This window comes from Artibeus jamaicensis, unplaced genomic scaffold, assembly GCF_021234435.1.
Source record: "Artibeus jamaicensis isolate MK-2021 breed Jamaican fruit bat unplaced genomic scaffold, CSHL_Jam_final contig_327, whole genome shotgun sequence".
In the NCBI taxonomy this organism is placed as follows: Eukaryota; Metazoa; Chordata; class Mammalia; order Chiroptera; family Phyllostomidae; genus Artibeus; species Artibeus jamaicensis.
Window position 1 is genome coordinate 6,136,875 of NW_026521772.1, and position 21,209 is coordinate 6,158,083.

General features: G+C 53.7%; 1 protein-coding gene across 2 annotated transcripts in view; it reads right to left on the reverse strand.

The window, feature by feature from the left end:
* Positions 1–3,129: 3,129 nt before the first annotated feature.
* Positions 3,130–21,209, reverse strand: part of NMNAT2 (nicotinamide nucleotide adenylyltransferase 2) — a 108,343-nt gene continuing 90,263 nt past the window's right edge. For both annotated transcript variants that reach the window (XM_037145515.2, XM_053663721.1), the window contains 6 exons: positions 20,982–21,062; positions 19,753–19,797; positions 15,696–15,772; positions 4,269–4,370; positions 4,104–4,171; positions 3,130–3,444 (listed from right to left, as the gene is read on the reverse strand). In XM_037145515.2, coding sequence (XP_037001410.1) covers positions 3,342–3,444; positions 4,104–4,171; positions 4,269–4,370; positions 15,696–15,772; positions 19,753–19,797; positions 20,982–21,062 — 476 coding nt within the window. In that variant the 3' untranslated portion in view covers positions 3,130–3,341. The remainder of the gene's footprint in view (positions 3,445–4,103; positions 4,172–4,268; positions 4,371–15,695; positions 15,773–19,752; positions 19,798–20,981; positions 21,063–21,209) is intronic.

Below are 21,209 nucleotides of genomic sequence, written 5' to 3' on the forward strand. Positions count from 1 at the left end.
TACAACAGCAAATTCTTGTATTCTTTTCCAGAAGCTGGAGCGTGAGACCCGAGAACATCGGGGGAAGGTAGGTCAAGCTGAGACAGGAAGAATGGTGTCTCTCGAAGCTCTAGCTCTGGGTATCAGGCACTTCAGTAAGACACTTCCCTCCCCTGTTCCTCTGTACATTCAAGAAAAATGAAAGCAAGAGAGGCTGCCTGGGGGTGGGGGTGGCGTATGAGGTACCAGCTGGCAGCAGACTCCCCCTGAGGGCCATTCCTTGAAGAGACAGTCCTTGGCACAAAGGGTTCCCCTCCGCCTGCTCTCACTCATCTCAGACACTTTCAGAAATACGAGACTTTTTTTTATTGGTAGAAAACGTGGCTCCAGACCCACCCCCCCTTGGTAGGATCATTCCAGCCAGGCATTTCCCGTAATGCCTGAGCCAGGCGAGCCTCAGGATGGACTTACTAGGAAGGAGCAGGACCCAGAGGGGGAGCCGGGGACTGGAGGTTAGCCTCTGGGCATCTGGGGTACTACTTCGAACTCTGAATCCTCTTTCTGGCGTTGTCACTGGCGGGGTCACAATGCCCTGCCCTGGACTGAGAGAGGAGTTCGGACCTCCCCCTAGCAAATGAAGAATGGCCCAGGATGGGGAATAGGCAGTTCTACCCAGGAGATTCACCTCACTTTTCCTTGTCTGAAAGGAAAGCTATTATAACACGCTCCCAGTGATGTACCAAGAAATGCCCCATTTCATTCCTAGAAATCTGCTTCCACTGCCCCTGTTTTTCTCCTCCGCTCATCTCTCCCTTCCTCTGGGCCTTCCCAGCCCCACACTGAGTGTATAGCGCAGCCCAGTTCTCCCATGGGCTGTGGGCTAAATGGGGCTGGACCAGAGTCCAGCAGAGCAGCAGAGTGGACCGAAGACACCTTCTCTCTCGGACCCTCACGACGAACTCTACCCATGAGCTCCACTTCCCCCAGGGAGCCCAGCGCCCAATGTTCCTTTGTTTCTTGGCCTAGACAAAGGCTCTTCTGTCTTTCTGCCTCCAACACTGATCTCATCTTGAGCATTCTGGGTCTTTCTTAACCTTCCACAAAGCAACCCTTTCTTGGATTCAGAGAGTCACTTTCTAGGATTTCCTCCAAGCTGCTGAGATTTCTTGACTTCTAAGGGAAACTAGCTGCGGCCTTCCTCACCATCACATTTGCCCCAGGACTGCCATAGACAAAGACATATATAGGAGGCACCTGGGCCAGACATATTTTAAGAGCAGGACGGCAGGTAAAGCTGAGACGAGTCAAAACCACGTATTACCAGGTCAATGTCACAGGAGCCGGAGGGGCAGAAGCCATGGGATATGACACTAAAGGTCAGGGAAACAATGTCCTTTTGCTGGTCTCTAAACTTGCTGGGACTTGGGACCAGCCAGTCCCAAGGGGCTCTCTGCTCCCTCATATTTTAAAGGAGAATGTTGAATCAACTAATCTCTGAAGTCCTTTTCATTTATGAATCCATGATCCTTAGCCAAACACCGAGACACCAGAACAGAATCTTCCTTCCTTCTTCTGCAGATTATTTCCATAATCCAAGTGGAATAGGCACCCTCCTGGGTGCTTCTCTTCCCGTGCTCTTCTCCTTCCTGGGGGTTACTGAAGGATATGGCAGATGTGAAGTGTGTGGTGAAGACTGCTGTTCCTGGCATTAGATCCCACCCAACCCCTCCTGGGCCATGGCGGGTACCAGCTTTTGATAAAATTGCCCTGCTGCTCGGAGGCCATTCCTCAAAGACACCTGCAAACCCACGAGCCAGAGGCTGGGTGAGACACGGAGCATGAGAGAATAATTTCCTTCTGGCTCTCCAAGCAGGACATGTGCAGGCCCTGAACGACTAGAACAGAACCTGTCAATACCGTTTCCAGGGACAGTGGAGGCAGGTGGGAAATTAGGGAGAGAAGGGGTGAAACTGCAGTGGCTCTCGATGTCCCTCATGACCTCCCGGCATCCCTCGTGATCTCCCTTCCGGGAACTCACTCTTCTGCCAGGCAGGTCTCTTCAGGCGGTGGCCGGGGCTGCAGGGCCCAGCAGGAGATAAGACCGGCCTCTGAAACAAGGCCCAGGCCCCGTTGCTCCAGAAAGAACAGACCTCATGAGGGTACCGCCTGTGTCACCGCGGGTTGAGTGCGTGGGTATCGTCAGTTTCTATCAGGGCAACAAACTGCTCTTTCCTATGTCATCCTGGACTCACCTTATGACACAGACAAGTCCCAACCAAACAGGCAACACATCATTGCCATTAGCACAGATTTCTAGGGATGAGTGAATGCCTAGCGTGTTTGACTTCAGAAATGAGTGCATTATCAGGACTTGGTCTTGCACATGGGATTCCTCTCAAATGCAGGAGTGTAGCTAAGTATGGCCTCCACCAGCTTAGACGGTGATCCTGGAGATGCCTGGCTGGCAGGAAGCCTACGCTCTGCCATCAGTCACAGCCCAAAGAAGTAGCTGGACAGATGCCACCAGGATATGGGGATGGGCTGGCTCTGTGGGAACCTAGGCCCAGAGCCTCGGAAAAAGGGTCTTCTGAAACCAAGGAAACGGACTAAAATTCTTCTAAGAAACCCTACTGTTCCCAGACCTGCCTCCCCAGTTTCAGAACTTGAAAGTCTCACACTTGACCCCAGACTGCTGCTGCTGCTGTTGGAGGGAAGGTGAGGGATGAGTAGGTGGGAGGGTGGAGGGAAAGTAGAGGTGGCCTGTCCTTCTTCACTGGCTGCGGCCCTCGTGCACTCACTGTGCTGGGGCTGGCCATGGTCTCCTGTCATGGGAAAGTGACCCCACAGGACTGCATCGAGGCTACAAATGTAAAGAACTGCGGACACTGATTCCATCCAAGTTCTCTGAGGCGTGAACAACAACAATCAAAATCCAACAACAAAAACAGAAAAGGAAAAAAAATAGCCCTTTGTGGTAAAGGGCATGCTGGGAAGGCGAGAGCCAGAGCCGCCTCCCCAGAGCATGCTGGGAGGATGGACACCAGAGCCACTCCCTAGAGCATGCTGGGAGATGGACACCAGCACATCTCCAAGGACTGCACTTCCCCCCAAGTCCCACCCCTATTCCCTCACCCACCCCCAACCCGGAGACTAGAGGAAAGTTTGTCCAAAGATGACTGGAATAAGGGACGCCGTGGTGCTCTGCGGGTCCCTACACTGTGGGGGGTGGAGGGGGAAAACAGTCAAGATGAGGAGATGGAGGAACAGAGAGGCAGGAGAGAAACAGGGGACTGACAGAGACCGGAGGGGCCAGTGTGTGGGCGGAGGACAAGGGGAGAGTGGAGCAGAGGGCGGTGCGGCCGCTAGCCCGAGGCGTTGATGTACAGCTGGCTCTTGAGAATGTAGTCGATGACCGGCTGAGACAGGTAGTCCACCACGTGGCCGTCCCCGTGCTGCAGGGCCAGCCTGGAGGAGGAGACATGGTAATCAGGCAAACAGCCTTCCCCGAGGCCAGGCTGGAGGACTGGTCTGCCCTCTCTCTTTCAGGGCAAAGGCTTGCCCCCCACACCCCGTCACCAGCCTTTGCTTCGCCGGCCAAGTGAGTGGAATCCCTAGCAGGAAACTCCCTTTTGCCCCCCACCATTCCTTCCCCATCCTGGTGACTCCATTTCACCCTGGCCCTGCCACTTCCTGGCTGAGGGACCTTGGGCAAGTTAGTTAAGCCCATCTGGTCTTTAGTCTTCTCTTCTAGAAAATGAGGGTAGTAACTATCTTAGTTATTATGAGGATTCAATGATTCACTATGAAAAGCATGTAGAATAGCCTGAGCACACAGTATGCATTTTAATATTAGCTTTCTTATTTCATTCCTTTGTGCTTCTCTGCACCGTGGTCTTGTGAAGATGAGTCTCATCGGGCTCCTAGGATTCATCGTTTCCTTTCTTTCCTCCAGGAGCCTGATAGAGAAGAAGGTGCCCTTCCCTGAGGCCCTTCTCACAGTCGGGGTGTGGTGGGGGGCTACAGAGGGAAGGCACCAACGTGTATAAAAGGGCTGCTGCACAGTTTTGCTCTGGGCTTGGTCTGGCTGCTTCCCATTCTCCACTCGTATGATGAGGCAAACGTACCTGCTCTTGGTTGAGCTGACGACAGACATGGGGTGGTTGACGTCATCCTTCACCACCAGGATGTTGTTCTGGGGACAGAGGAGAGAGAGTAGGTTGCTGGCCCCCAGGCTTCTCCGAGAAATGCCACACCACAGAGCTACACCAGCTGGGAGAGGGAGAACTCACTTTGTATTTGCGGAGTATTGAGGAGTGATTCATGATTCGGTCTGTGTCGGCTGCGTCCCGGGGCACCACCACGATCCCAAAGTCCCCAACAATCACCTCCATCTGAAGAACACAGAGTGGGGGGGCACGCTTTGTGAGATCATGGCTCCAACTTATTCAGCAACTGCTTAGCAGGGTGGAGCTCTTGTCCACGTGGAACCCCAAGCTTTAGCCTTATTGCCTACTTTGTCCTACCCTTTAGTCCCACGTGTGCCTTCTTAGCCCCGGGAGGCAACTCTTTCAAGTAACAACTCACTCAGAACACTCAAACACCCATATTTGGATGAAACTGAAAAATAAATCATTTAACCATAATTTTTAATTAAACATTATTTTTAATTGAGCATTTTCGTACATTATTAAAATCATTTGAAAAGGTTAAGTTTTAGCCATCTGTGCATTTTATTGCCAGGCTATACTGTGATATCGCATGGTATGTTAAACCGATCTTGTATTATAGAAAGTGTGCAGTGACTTCTGTTTTTTTGCAGTTATACATGCACTTTGTTGAAGATCTTTATACATAAATCTTCTGCCTCATCTCTGATGGTTTCTCTAGGATAAGAAGTAAACGAATTAGATGAAATGATATGACTTGAACATATTTCAAGCTCTTGAGACACGTTACCAAGCTGCTTTCTGCAAACTCGTGCCAATTTTCATTTTCAAAGAGGCTGAGAGGGGTGGCGCTTAGAGACTGGGATCCAGCCCGGGCACAGTACTCTTTAGATCGGGCCAATTAAGGATCCCCGATGGAGGGGAGAGGGAGGCGAGCTACTTCCAGGCACAGGGCAGCTCACTGAGCAAGACCTGGTCTGGCAGCAAGGGCCACAGGTTTCTCATAATGCTCCAAACCAAGTGACACAAACTAGTGAGACTTTACGGGTCACTGTAGGAGCTGCTTCTACGGAGGATTTCTGTGCCAGCAGAATTCCACTCCTGCGTTCGCTGATTACGTTTGTACGCATGCGCATGAGTGCCTGCGCGCACGCGAGCCCTTGGGCATTTCCGTCCACTTTAGCCTACTTCTGCCATTGCGTACAAGCGGAGCTAGAGTTGCAGCTGGAGCTCTGGTGTTGCTGAAATAAAAAGTCGGCTGAAGGTGCCCTAAGAGGGAAGCTGTGGAGAGAAGTTAAAGGCAAGTATAGAATATCAGGGCCCCCGCGGGATGGTGCCATTTGGAAAATTAGAGCATTGCACCACAGGCCGCACTGATTGCTGGTGCTCAGATACGATCATCTGGCCCGGAGTGCTTGTCCTATAAAGCAGGAATGCTGGGGAGGGGCAGGGCAGGGAGCTGGAGGTAGAGCCAGCCCCTCCTGCCACGGCTTTTAGAATGCTGCCCCCAGGGGGCCTACTCAAACGGAACCGAACCCACTGGTTCTCAGGCTCGACTGCACCGTAGAATTACTTCGGGCGCTTTAAAAATTCCCAAAGTCCAGCTCCCACCCAAGATCAATTCAATCAGAATCTCTGGGAATTGAATGCGGGCATCAACAGTTGTTTTGGTTTTTTGTTTTGTTTTGTTTTTTTAACTCCTCAAGTGATTGCAATACGCATCCAGGCTTGAGAACCAGTGCTCTAAGTACTGAATTAAAACTCCAGGGCAATTCGTAGGGTAGAGACAGAGGTAGGAAAGAGAAGACAGGAGAAGAGGGACAAAGGGAGCAGAGGGACTGGAGGCGTGCAGGAGATCCCTCCGCGGCTTGGCCCCCTAGGTGTCTCAGGGTAGTGCTGTAGGCTGCACAATGAGGGATCGGCCTTCAGCTGGACTGAGAACTTGATGGGTGCTTCCGATGTGAAGCGGAAATCATAGGGCTACATAAAGAGAGCATTCTAGTGTAAAGCGTGGAAACAGTGGCTCAGAATGGCAGTCAGGACTTCTCGGTGCGTGGCCCTAGGGCGACATGAGTGCACCTGCTGCTTTCCCCTAAAGAACCAATGACCTGAGCACCCCATCAATAACCGTGCCAGGCAGCTCACTGCTGGGTGGCAAGCAGACGCAGCCTTGCTGCTTGAGATGTTTTCCTTTTCCAGAAACAGGTGACAGACTTACCCCAGGACGTCCATGAGCCCTTTGACCTTCTGACATTAATCAGCCACCCCCCTGAAAATGTTTCCCCTAGAGCCTTCCATTTCAGTAAATGGCAACTCTTCTTACCATTGCTGAGGCCAAAGCCTTGGCATGTTCCCTGATTCCTCTCTTTCTCTCACATCCCACATTTGATCTACAAGGCAACCCAACTAATTTGATTTCAAAACAAATCCAAGAATCGGCTCCTTTATAACCATGTCTTCTTCACTTCTATCCTGGTCAAGTTTCCTCTGACGGGCTAGATAACGGCCCCCAGAGATACCCAGGTCTAATCCCTGGAACGTGTGCCAGTAAACCATGTGGCTAAAGAAATATTACAGGAGTGATTAAACTTAAGGAAATTATCCTGAACAATCCAGGGGGAGGGGCCTAATTCAGTCGCCAGTACCCTTACTAGACGGAGGCAGAGGGAGATTTAAAAGAGCAAAGAGGAGTTGATGCAAAGCCAGAACAGAGAAAGATTTGCAGTTGCTACGCTGTTGGTCCTGAAAATAGAAGAAGGGGCCATGAGCCAAGGAAAGCAAGAAATGCAGCCCCAGAAGCTGCAAATGCAAGGAAACAGATTCTCCTTGGAGCCTCCAGAGGAAGTCCAGCCCCCCCCCCAACAACGGAGCTTTGGCCCAATGAACCTTATGTGGATGCCCAGTCTCCAGCGTGTAAGAGAATAAATCTGTGTGGTTCGAGCCACCAAGTTTGCAGCAATAGGTGACTAAGTCGCCTCCGTCACCTCTCACGTGGATTACTCCTGCCTGTCTTCCTGTTTTTCTCTTGCCTTTTCCATCTGTTCCCAACAGCAGCATGATAATGTTAAAATAGAAGCCAAATTATGCCACTCCTTAGTTCAAAACCCTTTACTTAAATGTCACCTTCTTAGCGAGACCTTCTGGCCTAACCGTTGCGACTTGCGTCCCTGTGCGCAGAGACCCACATGCTCCCCGCACCCTCACGGCCCCTACCCTCTTCAGTGCTGACCTTCCTCCTGGCACTTATCTCCATCTACCCCCATGTGTATTTTCTTTGTTTAACCTTAGTTTTTTCTCTGCCTTCTCTATAGAAAAATGCCATGAGGGTGGGGATTTTCGTGAGTTGTTCACTGCCGCGTCCCCAAGTGGAAAGGCCCCGGTGCATCCTGGAGGCTCACAGGTTCGGTCGAATGAGTGGCTGCCTGCAGTGATTTCTCTGGCAGCTTGACTGAGGCCAGCCCCCAAATTTAAATACTCTTAGGGGAGGATTTCTTGCAAGCCCATGGTGTCTTAATTGCCTTCCCCTCAAAATAATCCACGTGCCAAAGTAGCACATCCTAGGAGGGCTGTTCTGAGCATTCGATATATAACAAAAGGACTTTTAAGCTGAACCCTAAATGACAAGAAGAGAAGGCATAGGAATACCTGGATGAAGAGTATTCTCTGTAAAGCCACAGCAAGTGCAAAGGCCCTGAGGTGAGAAGAACTGTTCAAGTAAAGAAACCAGGTAGAGCTGAAGTCCAGAGATGTAGGAGAAGTAGACAAGGACCAGATCACGATAAAGAAGGGGTTCCATTCCAATTCCAAAGAGAAACCATTTGCGTGTTTCAAACAGAGGCCTTGACTTGCGTTAGCAACAGATTCCAATTCACACCGCCTCACCCAGCAAAGCCTGACTGGTAAGACCCTCTAGAGGATCACTCAGAGTCCTAGGTTGGGGTTCAGAGACCTAACCATCTCCCCCAAACAGTGCTCTCTTCCCAAGGTGCAGCCCATGCGCTACCTGGGCACACTTGTGTTTCTTCTCCAGATGAGGAAATTCAGGGATCAGCAGGGAACATCATTAAGGAGGAGAAAAGCATTCACCAAGGAACCTGCTACGTGCCAGGCACAACCCTGGGAGCTGTATTTTTTATTACATGAAACCCTAACATCCACCCTCTTGTGAGACATGGGCCTCGGTTCTTTTTTCACAAAAGGGAAAAGCGAAACTCGGTAAGATTTAGTAACGAGTCCAAGTTGCACAGGCAGGAAGTGAATCTGAACCTACTCTGGGCTTTTTTCAAGGCTTTTCCTGCCACCCTGAGGCAGGATAGTAAGAAACCAGGAAAATTCCTTGGCAAGTAGAATGGGAAGCCGAGACAGATGGCTGAACAAACTGGCCGGCAATCTGCAGCCAGACACAGAAGGTCACCTCCTTGGAGATGACATCCAGGCCCCGAACAGCAGCAGAACCAGGTGGGCGACTCCGGGACGAGCTGCAATGACTAACGGTCCCCCTGTTCTGGCGCTGACCAATCAGTGGGGACTGTGACCCTGAAAGGGTGCACCTGGAAGGTGAATGAATATTCTATTGAGATTCTCCCCATAAACTCCCAGGTCTTAAAATCCTCAAGACAAAGGGCCCAGGATGTGCTCTCTCTCCCAGGAGCACGCCCTCGCCTTCCCTTCCCCCCTTCTTCCCCCCAAGGCACAAATTTCCTCAACCCTGAGAGTCCCTGGAAGACCTGCAACCAGAGAAGCAATGGGCAGAGTCAGCTTGCCCCAGCCTGATCCCCAGAAACTCTCTCCAAGGCCCCCTTTTCTCTGACTTCTCAGTGAGCCAAAGCAGCCCCGCCTGGGCTCTCTCTCTCCTGTGGCTTCCTCTACTTGAAGCCCTTCCTTGTGTCACTGCCCCTTTAATAAGCACAGTCTCACACTCACCTGAGCTCACGCTGTGACATCTTTCCTGCACAAAGTCAAGAACGCACACGCTACCTGGGCCAGGTCCCCTTTCTGGTAACAACACCTCTTCTAGATCCATTGTTAAGGCTCACGTGGCAGTGACTTGAAACTCTTTTTGGTTTGAAAATACACTCTTATCTTTTCTCAGGCATATCATGCATTAAAACCTCAGTTCATACTCTACATCGCCCCCTGGGGATGTTGTTTGGTATACTTCTGAGCGGACTAGAAAAGATGCAGGGAGAGGGTGTCCAGTAGAAGCCACCACACAGGTGACAGCCTTCTGACGCCTGTTCCACCCTCTCAGTGATGAGTCATCCACAGTGGTTCTGACCCCTTCTCCTCTCTGCTGGGAAGGGTGGGCGGAGGCTAGTGCGCTGAGAGCCAAGAAGGTGGGAGTGTAGTCCCAGGATGCCTCTTAGCACAAAGAAGAGAAAAGATGCTTCAGAGGGGTTTCCCAGAGAAAGTCATCCCCACCCCCATTTCCAATTTGACTGAGAGTGTGGGAAGGCAGGGGATTCCAGACTCCAGCCTGATGACCAAGCCAACAGTGCCTTTCACACGAGAACCAGAATCTTTCCAGTAGCTGCCGAGTCTCCTTGCCTGGAGCCTGTAAATTCAGCTCAGGCTTGATGGGTGCGGGGGACCGAATGAATCCCCAGGGTGAAAGTGTCCATCGGGCTTCCTGGCTGCGGCTGGACTGTCTGATAAAAACCATCTGAGCCTGAAAAACCAAATGTTTGTCTTGGCCCCACTTGTCCTGGAGCCCAGGGATTTCTTCTGGAGTGGCCAGTGCCCCAGGCTCTTCCTCTGTTTATTTGCTTTGGTTGTTTTCCCATAGCTGGTGGATGGAGAAAACAGTTAGCCCACAGCTGGTTGGCTGGAAAAATGTGGGCTGCAGCCAATGAGAGCCAGCCTGTGGAATGCTGGGCTTTGAGAAAGGCAGCAAGAAAGAGAGAAAAAACACCTTTCTCATTGACCCATCATCTCTGGTGCCCAATTGTCCCTTTAGATGTTCATTCCTTTGGGTTAAATATTGACCCTCAGTCATTTAAAAGGCAAATACTGTTTGAGGGTGGCTAATACGTGTAATCATTAAACTTAGTGATTTTGCCAGCTTGCTGAAAAGTCGAAAGCTCCCCTAACAGAGACCAAGATAAGCCTTTCATTTCAACCAGTCAGAACCATCCCCCCAAAAGGCCTCGTTCCCACCAGTGGATCTTGCACAGTCTCCTCTGAACCCCAAAGCCCTCTCTTTCCACCCATTTAACCCCACCCTGCCTGTCAGTCAAAGCCCGGCTCAGCGCTGCCTCCTCCCGGGCCGGCTGTGAATTACGTGGATCAGCCCTTTCCCCATCTGCTTTATCTGGATTGGGATCTGAAGGTTTCTGCAAAGCCCTCCTCTGCTATTCAGTAGTGAGGGGGCTTGGACCCCTCACTCCATGGCAGCCCTGGTTTCCATGTGTGTAATTGGGGATAGAGACCCCACTTCACAGGAATGTTCTAGGGGTCTGAGAAACCATCCAAGTGTTTATGGTCTATTTCCCTTATGGGAGGCAAAGCGTACCCCAAGAGGACCTTGGTCTGTTTTGTTTTCACTGTCCCTCCAGGCCTAGAACAGTGCCTGACGCTGGGCAGCTCCTCGATAAATACTTTAAACCCCATGAATGAGTAACAGCCAACATTTACTGAGCGCTCACTGGGTTCAGGAACCCTTCTGAACTTTTCACGTGTTTTCATTCGTGGACTACGAGGAGCTAGCGCAATAAAATGTAAGATATTTTTAGATGGCGAGGGGCCTCCAGGACAAATATGTGCTGATGTTCACACTGGGCACTCAGTACGTATTAGTTACAGGACTGACTGAAGGAAAAATGCTTAAGTCAGAATGTGTTTGCCAGAAGGCCTCCCATACAACGCAATGGGCAAGGCAGCTGGCAGCCCGAGGCCCTTGGACCACGGGTGCTGTTTGGGGCCGGGGAGCGGGCGAGTGTAAAATCTCGCGGCTTCGTAAGTCTGTCCGTGGCTGACTGGTTAGCCCTTGGCCTTGGTTTTCCGCAGACCCTGGAGACCTGCTTTGGTGCTGGTGTCAGGAAGCAGCAGGGGACAGCAAGGACTGGGGCTCTGGGGGGAGACTCGTTCTCTAATTGAACATCTGGACGTGGGACAGGCTAGAGGGCCTGGGTCCTATCTCCAAGGCTAGAGGAGGGATCTGGCATCTTGATTTCTGTCAGGAATCAAGAATGAAAATGCCACCTGCCAGGACCCATGAGCAGGTCTTTTGGATTCTCCGGAGAGAAACTTACTGAGCACGTGTGGAATTTTCTCCCCATGAAATGTCAGGGGCAGGGCCATGTCACTGGTCAGAGGGGGTCAGAACTCTCTGAGGGGCTCATGGGCCTTTGTGCCCTACAAGCAATGCCCAGGGAACGTGTCTGAGGAGGGGTGGGGCTGTCCCTTTAGTAGTGTGACTGCATTTCCGGATAAAGAGCATTGGCTCGGAATCCAAAGCACAGCGAGAGCACGATGGACTCAGTAGGGACACTGTGGCAGAGAAAGGCCTTTGCAGTCCTGCTGTGGAACTGGCTGTCTCAGCGGCCTCCCCGCCTGGGTGGGGACGAAGCTGCTCCACGTTCCCTTGGAGTTTGCTTGCCAGAAAGGTAGAAAAGTTTCTGGTTCTCCTCCGACCTGTCTGAACTGGTGGCTCCTTGCCTTCCTGTTGCTGACAACTCTGGAGAAGATGCAGGGGACTGGAATTCAAAGCCCAGGCCCAGGACCTCTCCAAGAGGCTTTGTTCTCTTGCCGTCATGGGCAGACTCAAAGCTTTGGGCTCACAGCCACCGAGCAGAGGTCTCGGCCAACGGGTATCCCCTGGGACACCAGGTAATAAAGAGGAATGTGTTCTGGTAAGGGCTGAATGAAAGAATGAATGAATGAAACCCGTGATGGGAGCTGGGCTCATACACCTCATCCCTGGCAATCAATCTCATGGTTAGGAACTGAAATTCCTAAAATGGGCCACTTCCAGGTAAGCCTCAGATGGTAGAACCTTCTAGAAGAATATAAAGGGCTCACCCTACACCCTGTCTGGAAAGACTTTCCTTTTCTAGACCTTGAGAGCCAACCTTACCCAAATAAGGGCAGTGGAATAATTCACTGAGTTAGTAACTAGTGTCCTACTCCCTGTGAGGCAGGTTAGCAGGCTAGGAAATCTGCTTGGCCAGTGGAATGGGGAAACTGAGACATAGCTGACCACAGTGGGCGAGCAATTCACAGCCAGATACAGAAGGTCACCAGGGTGGGAAGCCCTGTGTGCCTTGCAATGGGCAAAAAACTGATGCTGGACCTTGCTCCCCGCGTGGTTTTTCCTCCCCTGGCATGTTGCTGTTTAGACCCCCTGCCCTGGTGCTGACCAGCCAATGGAGCCCACGACCCTGCAAGGGCACACCTGGAAAACTCATGAATATTCTATTGAGATCCTCCCCTAAGACGTCCCCTGAACGCCTGGCCTTTAAAACCCTCAAGACGAAGGACCCAGGATGCGCTCTCCCTCCCTGGGGCACGCCCCCACCTTTCCCTTCCCTCTCTTCTTCCCTGACAGGTGTGCCTCTCCTACACTCCAAGGGACCCCATGAGGCTTGCACCCAGGGGAGCAATGGGCAGCAGCAGAGGGTCCTGGGCTCACCCCCTGAAGCTGTCTCCAAGGCCCCCTCTCTCTGTGACTTCTCAGTGAGCCAAAGCAGCTCTGCTTACTCTCCCTCTTGTTGCTTCTCTTAGGCTCTTCCGTGACTCACTGTCCCATGGCCGAATAAATGTGCCCTCAGAGTCACCTGGACTCGGGTTGTTAAATCTTTTCTGAGTGAAGCCAAGAACACACACACATTACCACTGGCCTCAGGCAGGCCCCCTTTCCAGTAACATCTGTACCCCCTTTTCACCCAACCCCAACCCTATTTCTGGCAGAGAACCAGACCCTTTATGGGACTAATTCGCAAGGCAGAAAACAGAATGTTTTGAAGTCAGTCGCTTTAAATTCACTGAAGAGATTTCAGCGGATGTCCCGAGGAGAAGACAGAAAATAGCAGGGATACCGCTGGAATAAAAAGAAGAGGTTTCGCCATCCCGCACCCCCATACGAGGGGCAAAGACTCAGAAGAAAATGGGGCCTGGTGATCAGAGGTGGGTGGAGCCCAGCGCTGGGCTTCCAGACTCAGCCACCTCCAGGTGGGCACAGAGTAGGGGCTGCCAACTTCGAGGGACCACAAAGGCCGAGGACAGACGTCTGTGCGGACACCGTGTGTTGATCTTCATTGTCAGGGCGAAAGAGCCTCTCAGGTTCTGCTCACCAGTAGCGACTAAGACTAACTTCCCACCTTCCCTGTGTGATAAAGGTTTGCAATTGAATTTTAATGTGGTCTCAGTAAATCTGATGTAACATTTCTGGTGCACCTGTGCTGTGGGCCGAGATTCACACCCATTATATAAGGAAACGGCTCCTTGATGTTTTTTTTTTTCTCTACTTCTGACATCATGGTTCTAAGGACCCCACAGACTGGGTGCAGGTGGAATCAGAGGACTGAGCGATCGGCCAGGTTGGGGGGGTGGAGGTAGAGCTCTGGGCCCTAGAAAGCTCTCCGGAGTGGGCTCTGGGGATCTCCTTCCCCCAGAGCCCTGCGGCCTGGGCTGTGGCCTAGACGTGGGGCAGTTGTGCTCCTGGGAGCAGGCATGCTGGGTGCCCCAGATCTCTGGGATGGTCAGCCAAGTGGGAACACAGTTCCGTAGGTGAGGTCTCCCTCCCAGTAAATCCCTCTCACATTCCCAGCAGCTATTGGTTTCTCAAAGTTCTCCGCCCTAACCAGCACGTCCTTCCAGCACCAGGGGCCGACTGGAATCGGAGAGGCCTGTGGCGCTGTCTTCTGGCCTTTGGAAGTCGGATCTGAGGACTCGAGGACAGAGGAGGTTAGGGGACCTGTTATCAGCAGGTGAACCAGGAAGAGCAAAGGGCCTGGCCGTGCTTCCCAGTCCCCAAACTGGGACAGTTTCAGGCTCCACAGAGCCTGGGTCTACCCTCGAGGGGAGCCCCTAGAGGCTCCCTGCTCCTGCTAGCTTCCACTTAATCCCCCCAGCATTGCCCCAGCCTCCCCAGGGATGGGTCCCAGAAAACCGCCCAGCTTTGCCTGGGTTCTTGAAGGAGCTTTGCCGAGACCTGGTACAGCACTTTGCCTGCATTCCCTTCTCCTTACACCGCACCTCATGAAGTAGAGAGAAAAGTAAACATCCACTGAGCCACCTAATCCAGAACTGAAAGGGGGCGTAGGGTTCCACCTGCCAGAAGTCACTGAGGGCTGGAGGTGAAAGGACTGACCACACAGTGTAATTTGCTTCCCTGCGCCCCTCCCTCCCCTCCAGTTACCCCACAGCATGGTAGTGTGGGTGCCCTTCTCCTGGAGTAGCTGTGTGTACTCCTACATGTCACTCATAAAGTCATGTATTAACATCGGATGTATGTAACGGTATGTCCCGTGCTGGGCAAGGCGCTTTGCTTAGACAATGTCATTCACTTCTGCCCCAGTCGTGCGAGGTAGGTACCATGATGACGCCCATTTTAGAGGTGGGGAAAACTGATGCTCAGAACACACTTTGTCACGAACTGTTAGAACTAGAATCTTGAGTCTGATGAAAACATTTCATATGTATACATCTTGCACTTGGTGGGGGGGAAGGACTGTGTTGCATATGTTTTTTAAATCTCCAAATGCTATAGATAACACTCTACAGACTTTGTAGATTAAAAAGAAAAAAAAACAACAGCCTGGGGAATAGTTGAGTGATTCTCAGAGTCACGCACAAGGTAATAAAGATCAAGGGCCCAGAATGACGGCTCTGGGCTCCAGCTTGCTCAGGGCTGTGGGCCGGGAGCAGCGGCCCTGGCTGTCCGGTGAACGAATTCATGGAAGAACAAGAATGAACCTACATGTGAAGCACGGACAGCTTGTGAATTCACTGGCTGGAGACCGTCCCAGTGAGGTCTGGCAACTAAAGCTGTCCACTGAGCTTCTAAACGACATTAAGTTAAACTTCCTGGCTTTGTCTGTTCCCAGTCAATTGCCAGAATGATCCTGATGACCTCTTGCCATTCATGTCTGCCCTGTTGACCCCATTCTCCTGGTGAGGGAATTCTAGGATGGTATTTACTACCTCTTCAAAAGGAATCAAAGGAAAACAAAACCCCATTCAAGAGGGTAAAGGCCTTTTGAAACCCCTGCCTCCCCACCTCCCACGCAGCCCCTCAGGAGGACACATGTGCCCGGCATCCCAGCAGGACTTGGAGAGGGTGTTCTATGACTCAGATTGCTTTCTCCCCAAGGGCTTTGCTGGAGCAAACGGGAGGAGGAGGGATTGTGAAAATCGGGAGGAGACCCAGCTTGACAGCAGGTGAGAAAATTTTCTTCCCTAGAGATGTGAAGAGATTGCCCTCTGGGAGCTCAAGGGAGAGGGGAGACTCAGGCTGGGGGAAGAGGGAAGACCAGAGGCCAGAATCAAGCACCCCCCTCCCCCCTCCCCACCGCATGGCATGTGCTGCTGCGTGGTAACCTCGCTACTCACATCTGCCTCGTTCCAGAGCCCTGGGATGCAGAAGGACTCCAGCAGGTCGCTGCCGCACAGCAGCAAAATCCGCAGCTCTGAGGAGGGCAACAAAGTTTGCAAAGGGAGTAAGCAAAGACCTGGGAAGCACGCAACTCCAGCGTTCTTCCCCGACGCCCCCAGAAGTCGCCCACGCTTGGGGCTCCCACCCCTGCATCAAGGTGCAGAAACCTTTGCCCGCCTCTCCCCAGGCTCCTTATGGGTCACACTGTCTCCCGGGGGGGGGGGGGATTACTCCTTCGGGGAGAGTCTGGTTTGCCTGGCACTGAGGGGTTTCTGGGGATAGGGGTCTCTCCTTGCTAAACCAGGCTGGCCAGCCCCTCGAACAGCGACTGAGCAGCTACGGGCCTTATCTACAGTCTAAGGATCTCTCTGTTGCTTCACATCCAAGGCAAGTCTCGGTGGCCTTTGCTCCTCTGTGGCTGTGCATCATCAGGGTTTGTCTCCCATCACAGATGCCGACAGGACAGGGGCGTGGGGGGCCACTGTGTCCAGGCAGCAGCGGGTTCATCGGATGCCCTCGCCTTACACAGCCACTGTGCTCAGCTAAGGGCCTGAGAACTGATGCCGAGCACCTCCTCGCCTGGCTCCCAGGCCCACTCCCCAAATGTTGGTCGTTTTTCTTCCCTCATTACGCTCGCTCTGAATTAGCCCAGGGAGGCCTGTCGTGCTTTAAAACAGGCAGCAGACTGACTCACTCTGAAAGCTGAACCATAGGGGAAAAAGGGACCCTGGGATTCACAGAGCCACAGGCCAGAGACCTTGCCCGGCCAGGGTGTGACTCAGGGTGGTGTGTGTTCAGTCCCCAGCCATCCCGGGCCCTCAGTCAAGAGGCCATCATGCCTGTGGGCATCTTCTCTGAAACACTGACACAGTCCGGCTCCGAGCCTTCTTCCAGAGACGCTGCTGCCCCAGACCCTGAGGCTGAGATGGCCTTAGACACAGCAGCTGGCTCACGGGCCTGACAAGGACTCTCAGATCATGAGCCTGTCCCAGCTTCCAGATGGTTCAGTGGAAGGCAAGGTGACTGGGGCTGATGACGCCCTCAGGGTGCCCCATGGGGCTCTGGGGCCCTAACTCCTGAGAGTCCTGCCGCCCCCCTCTCCTTTATTCCCCATGTCGTGCTGTAGCCTCGTGCTGTCTGTGCGCTGGGACCTGAATTTACCTTTATGTCCCCAGGGCCAGACAGAGTGACTGCACACGGCAGGCGCTCAGGAAGTATGAGTAAGCGAAGCACAGACAGGCTGACCACCGAGGCCCCGCAGGCAGGCTGTCTGTGTGCCTCTGGGCCGTCTGGACTGGCCGGGCTCTCTGTCACGGCCTTAGCTCTCGTGGCACAGGGCTCCGGGGAAGCGCTGCCCTGGCCAGCGATGCCTCCCTCCCTCCGTGTTGGGCCATGGGATTGCTGGCCCAATTGCCCACCTGCGGAGGGGAACCCGCCTTCCTATGGCTCAGAGGAACCAGCTTCACTCCCAGGTCTTGCTGCTCTCCCGCCCCCACTAGGAGCCACCCAGATTCCGGGTCAGTTTTCTGTAACTCTGGTCATCTAAAAGTTCAGTTAGGCGGCCGGGGCCAGAGGATGTGCTGGCCCTCAGCTCTTCTACATCCACGGTTCGCAACTGGGGGCAACTTTGTCTCCTGAACGTGGCAGCGTCTGGAGACGTTTTGGGTTGTCAAGACTGGGGAGAGAGGTGGACTACTGGCGGTTCGTGCTCGGAGGGCTGCAATGCTGCTCCACTTTCTCCACAGAGCGCAGCAGCCCCACCCCCCAGAATTACCCAAACGTCAGCAGTCCAGGTGAGAAACTGTGCTTGCTCTACAGCCATGGAAATGAATCTCTTCTCTGTTCCCCAGCCAGAGACTCACTTTTCCACTCAGGTATCATGCTGAGTATTTCTTTTTAAGCCAGAGCACAGAAAGCTAAGGAGTGGGGCCTCCACCTTCTCTTGCAGGACCAGAGCAGATGCGTTTGTCTCAGACCAGAGGCCCTCGCAGAGCTTGGGAGCCTGCGTGTGGCCACTAGAGGACAGCAGTGACTCTCCCAGTTTATTGTGTGAGGTTAATGCGGCCCTTTCCAGCCCACAGCCTTTGGTCCGGGGCAGCCCCCGGAGGAGCAGTGAACTGGTTAAAAACGTGGAGCCACAGATGTTAACCGAGCAAGGAAGCTTTTTCCTTCCTGTGAAGTGTGCAAAGGGATTGCAAAAAGGGAATGCGTGAGCCAGAGGGCTTCAGAGCCTGCAGGTCTGGAGGCAGGGCAGCTCCCAGCCACTTCCCCATTTCATCCCAGCCGGGGATCCAGGACCAGCAGCCAGACCAGCGCTCTCCAGGCACACTCCCCGCCCAGGAATCTGTGCTATGTGAAGCCCAGGCCCTGAGGCCCTTCCCAGTTCCTACTGCACACAGAGGCGGCCGCCACCTGGGCCAGGCCAGGGACCCACCCTGGTGGCTGTGGCCACCTGGCTTTGCTTTCTCTGAAAGAAGAGTAAGCAACACAGGGCTCAGATGGCCCTTCCCCTCCCGAGGCTGCCGTGAGCGCTGGCACACAGTGCACCCCACGGGAGGAGGAAGGGGACTCCCCAGGCAGGGAAGGCCTAATCCCTTGGACCCCAGTGCTGGGGAGGGAAACAAGGTCACCGCTGAAGCTCGGCCACAGGAAATTCTTCCTGGAACACGGAACGAGCAGACTCTACATTGGAATACCACACTGAGCATTGCCAGTCAAGACGGCCTCCCCACCTGGCCAGGTGTGGCAGCTCGGGGCAGTGGGCAGGCAGGGCTTCGGCGCCCGTCCAGGCCTTTTGGGTGCTTGGGGGCTGTGGCACCTGGAGCCAAATGCTCCAGCCTGCTTTTGGGAGCAAGTGGGAAGCTGGGTGCCATTTTTGGGGCCTTCAGACAGTGACATGCCAGGAAATGACAGTTTAAAATATAGTAAAAGAATTAGGAAGTGAGGAGTTTTGAGTATTCATTACTTTTGTTTTCGATACAATTTATTTAACTGCTACTTAATATCATTTGATTTTTTTTGTGTGGGCTGCATTAAACCACCGGCTCACAAAATTCCTGAAAATCTTACAAAAGGTTCTGGCAAACCAGTAAGAGCTGAGTCAAGTGCCCCCAGAGAAGCCCCTGGAAAAGACGTCATCTCTGCTGGGCCTCCTGGGAGAACCTGATGCTCAAGGTCAAACCCCACACCCCGGGGTCACACTGGAGCTGGGGCCTCTGTCCGGGTGGGGGAGACGTGCAGTGACTCTGCAGCTGGTCCCTTAAGACTGAGCACGCCTGCTGGATACTAGGCTGCCCCTCATCCCGGAGGTCCAGGCCTTCAGTTGTCACTGACCCTCCTGGTCGCCTGGCACCTGTGCCAGCTCCAGCTGCATTCTGGCATCTCTCCGCTCTTTCCCCAGCTTCAGACATCTGTGCTCCCCACTTGTCTCCCTCAGCCACTCTGAACCCTTGGAAAGATTTCACTTTCCTGGTTCTTTCCCCAGAGTAAGCCAGGACTCAGCATCCTCCCTCGGGTGGTCGGCTCCTTCCCATCTGACAGCTCCATGGAGCTGCCCTCCACCTGCACTGGCCTTGAACCTCCTTGGCTCTCATGCGGACGGTAGATGCCTTAGCCTCAGCCCCAGGCTGCAGGGAGGGCGCGGAGGCGGCTTTTGGGTCCCCCTCTGCTCCTCACCACCCAGACGGCTTCCGCCTCCAGTGCGGTGTTGTGGGCAAAAGGGTCCCTCTGCCTGGCGCTGAGGCTCAACTTCCATGTCTTTTTTTTGGGCCTCTGACCAGAGGGAAAAGTGCCAAGGGACCCAGGCCAACTCCTGGGAACTGGAGCCGGTGCAGACGGGAGTTGTGCGGGGTGGGGGGGGACCCCTGAGACTTTGGCCCTAGCTTGGGACTCTGCTGGGAGTACACTCAGTAGCAAAGACAAGCCAGGGTTTTCAAGCCTCTCCCCTCCCCCACTTTGCCCCCCGGGGGTGGAGGCAGGTGGCTCCCAGTGCCCCGCTTCCCTGTACCCACTCACCGATCTCCTCGTACCGCATCACCGTGCCCAGGTTGGCGTTCTCATCTAGGAGGGGAGGGAAACGCAGAAGCATTAGGGCGCCCACTTCTTGGTACCCGACACGCAGCCCACCCAGGCTTCTTGGAGGAGGTGGGGCAGGTGGCAGGAGGGGGTGTGCTGGCCTCCCTGCACGGGAGGCACCTGTGCAGAGTGAAGGGATGTTGCCACAGTCCAGCCTAAAATAGAGACAGCATCTGGGCAGATGCTCTCAGTAGAGAGAACATCATAGGCTCCGGGCAGACGTCACATTTCTGGGACTGTCAGAATTCGACAGCCTCACCAGGGAGGCAGTGACGAACACACACGCTCATGCTGAGCACCTTCTGTTTCTTTCTGTATTTTAGGGAAGTGCAACGTCCCCAAAACCTAGGGAGACAGGTCTGAGTCACAAGGAGCTGACCCTCTCTTCTTAGGGGTTACCTGGTTCCAAGAACAAGCAAAAGTGAGCACTGGCAATTTTCCGCGTGGCAGAACGCAACAAGAGCCCGAGGAAGGCGTGAACGCCAGAGCCCGTGACACGGGCTCATGAGTGTGCAAGGCCTGCACGGGGGTGCATCGTGTGCCCAAAGCACAAAGAGGCCATTTGGGTCCCCTGCCTCCCTTCCTCCTCAATTGTCCCTCTCAGTTCCTTCTCAGGATGACTGAAATTGGACATCTCAGACATGGCAGAAGTCAGCCCCAAAGAGGCAGACAAAAGAGGTCTAGACCTTCAGCTCTTCTGCAGAGTTGAAGCTGGGGACCGAGAAAGAGCCCCGGGGACTCAGACAGTCTCAGCCATGCGGAGCCCGTGGGGGAGCTGTTCCAAACCAGAGGGCATGAAGTAGAGAGCTCGTGTGTTCTTAGCTTGTCACCAGGAGTGCAGACATTGCCTGAGCCAGAAGGACCCGAGGGCAGATCCTGGGCCTCCTGGACACTCTTATGCCTGTAGCCACGTCCTGTGGGGGATGGGGAATGAGCACGTCACCCACCATGGGGGGATCTCCTGGGCAGCCCAGGCCAGGTGGGTCACGCCCTCTGGGCCCCCCATAACAGGTCCCGCTAGCACAACCCAGTAGCCTCTGTTTCCTAGAAATCATCACTCTCTAAATGGTCGTCCACTAGCGGATGCTGGGGCTGGGGTGCTGGCTGAACACAGGAAGGGAGGAGGGGAGTAGAGAGGCAGGGTGGGCAAGAAGGTCCGCGCTCCTTACCCACAAAGGTGAAGCGCTCCACGGGCGGGCGAACACAGCAGATCCGGCTTAGGCTTTCTCCCACCTTCCCCAAGATCTTGGCTATGGAAGAGAGCAAGACACACAGGGACAGGGGGAGAGAACCACTCACAACTTACACGCGGTCAGCCCAGCCCTGGGCCACTGTGAACAACAAGGGTACATCGGAGGGGGCGGGGGGTGGCAGGCAGTGGAAGGAGGGTAGAGAGA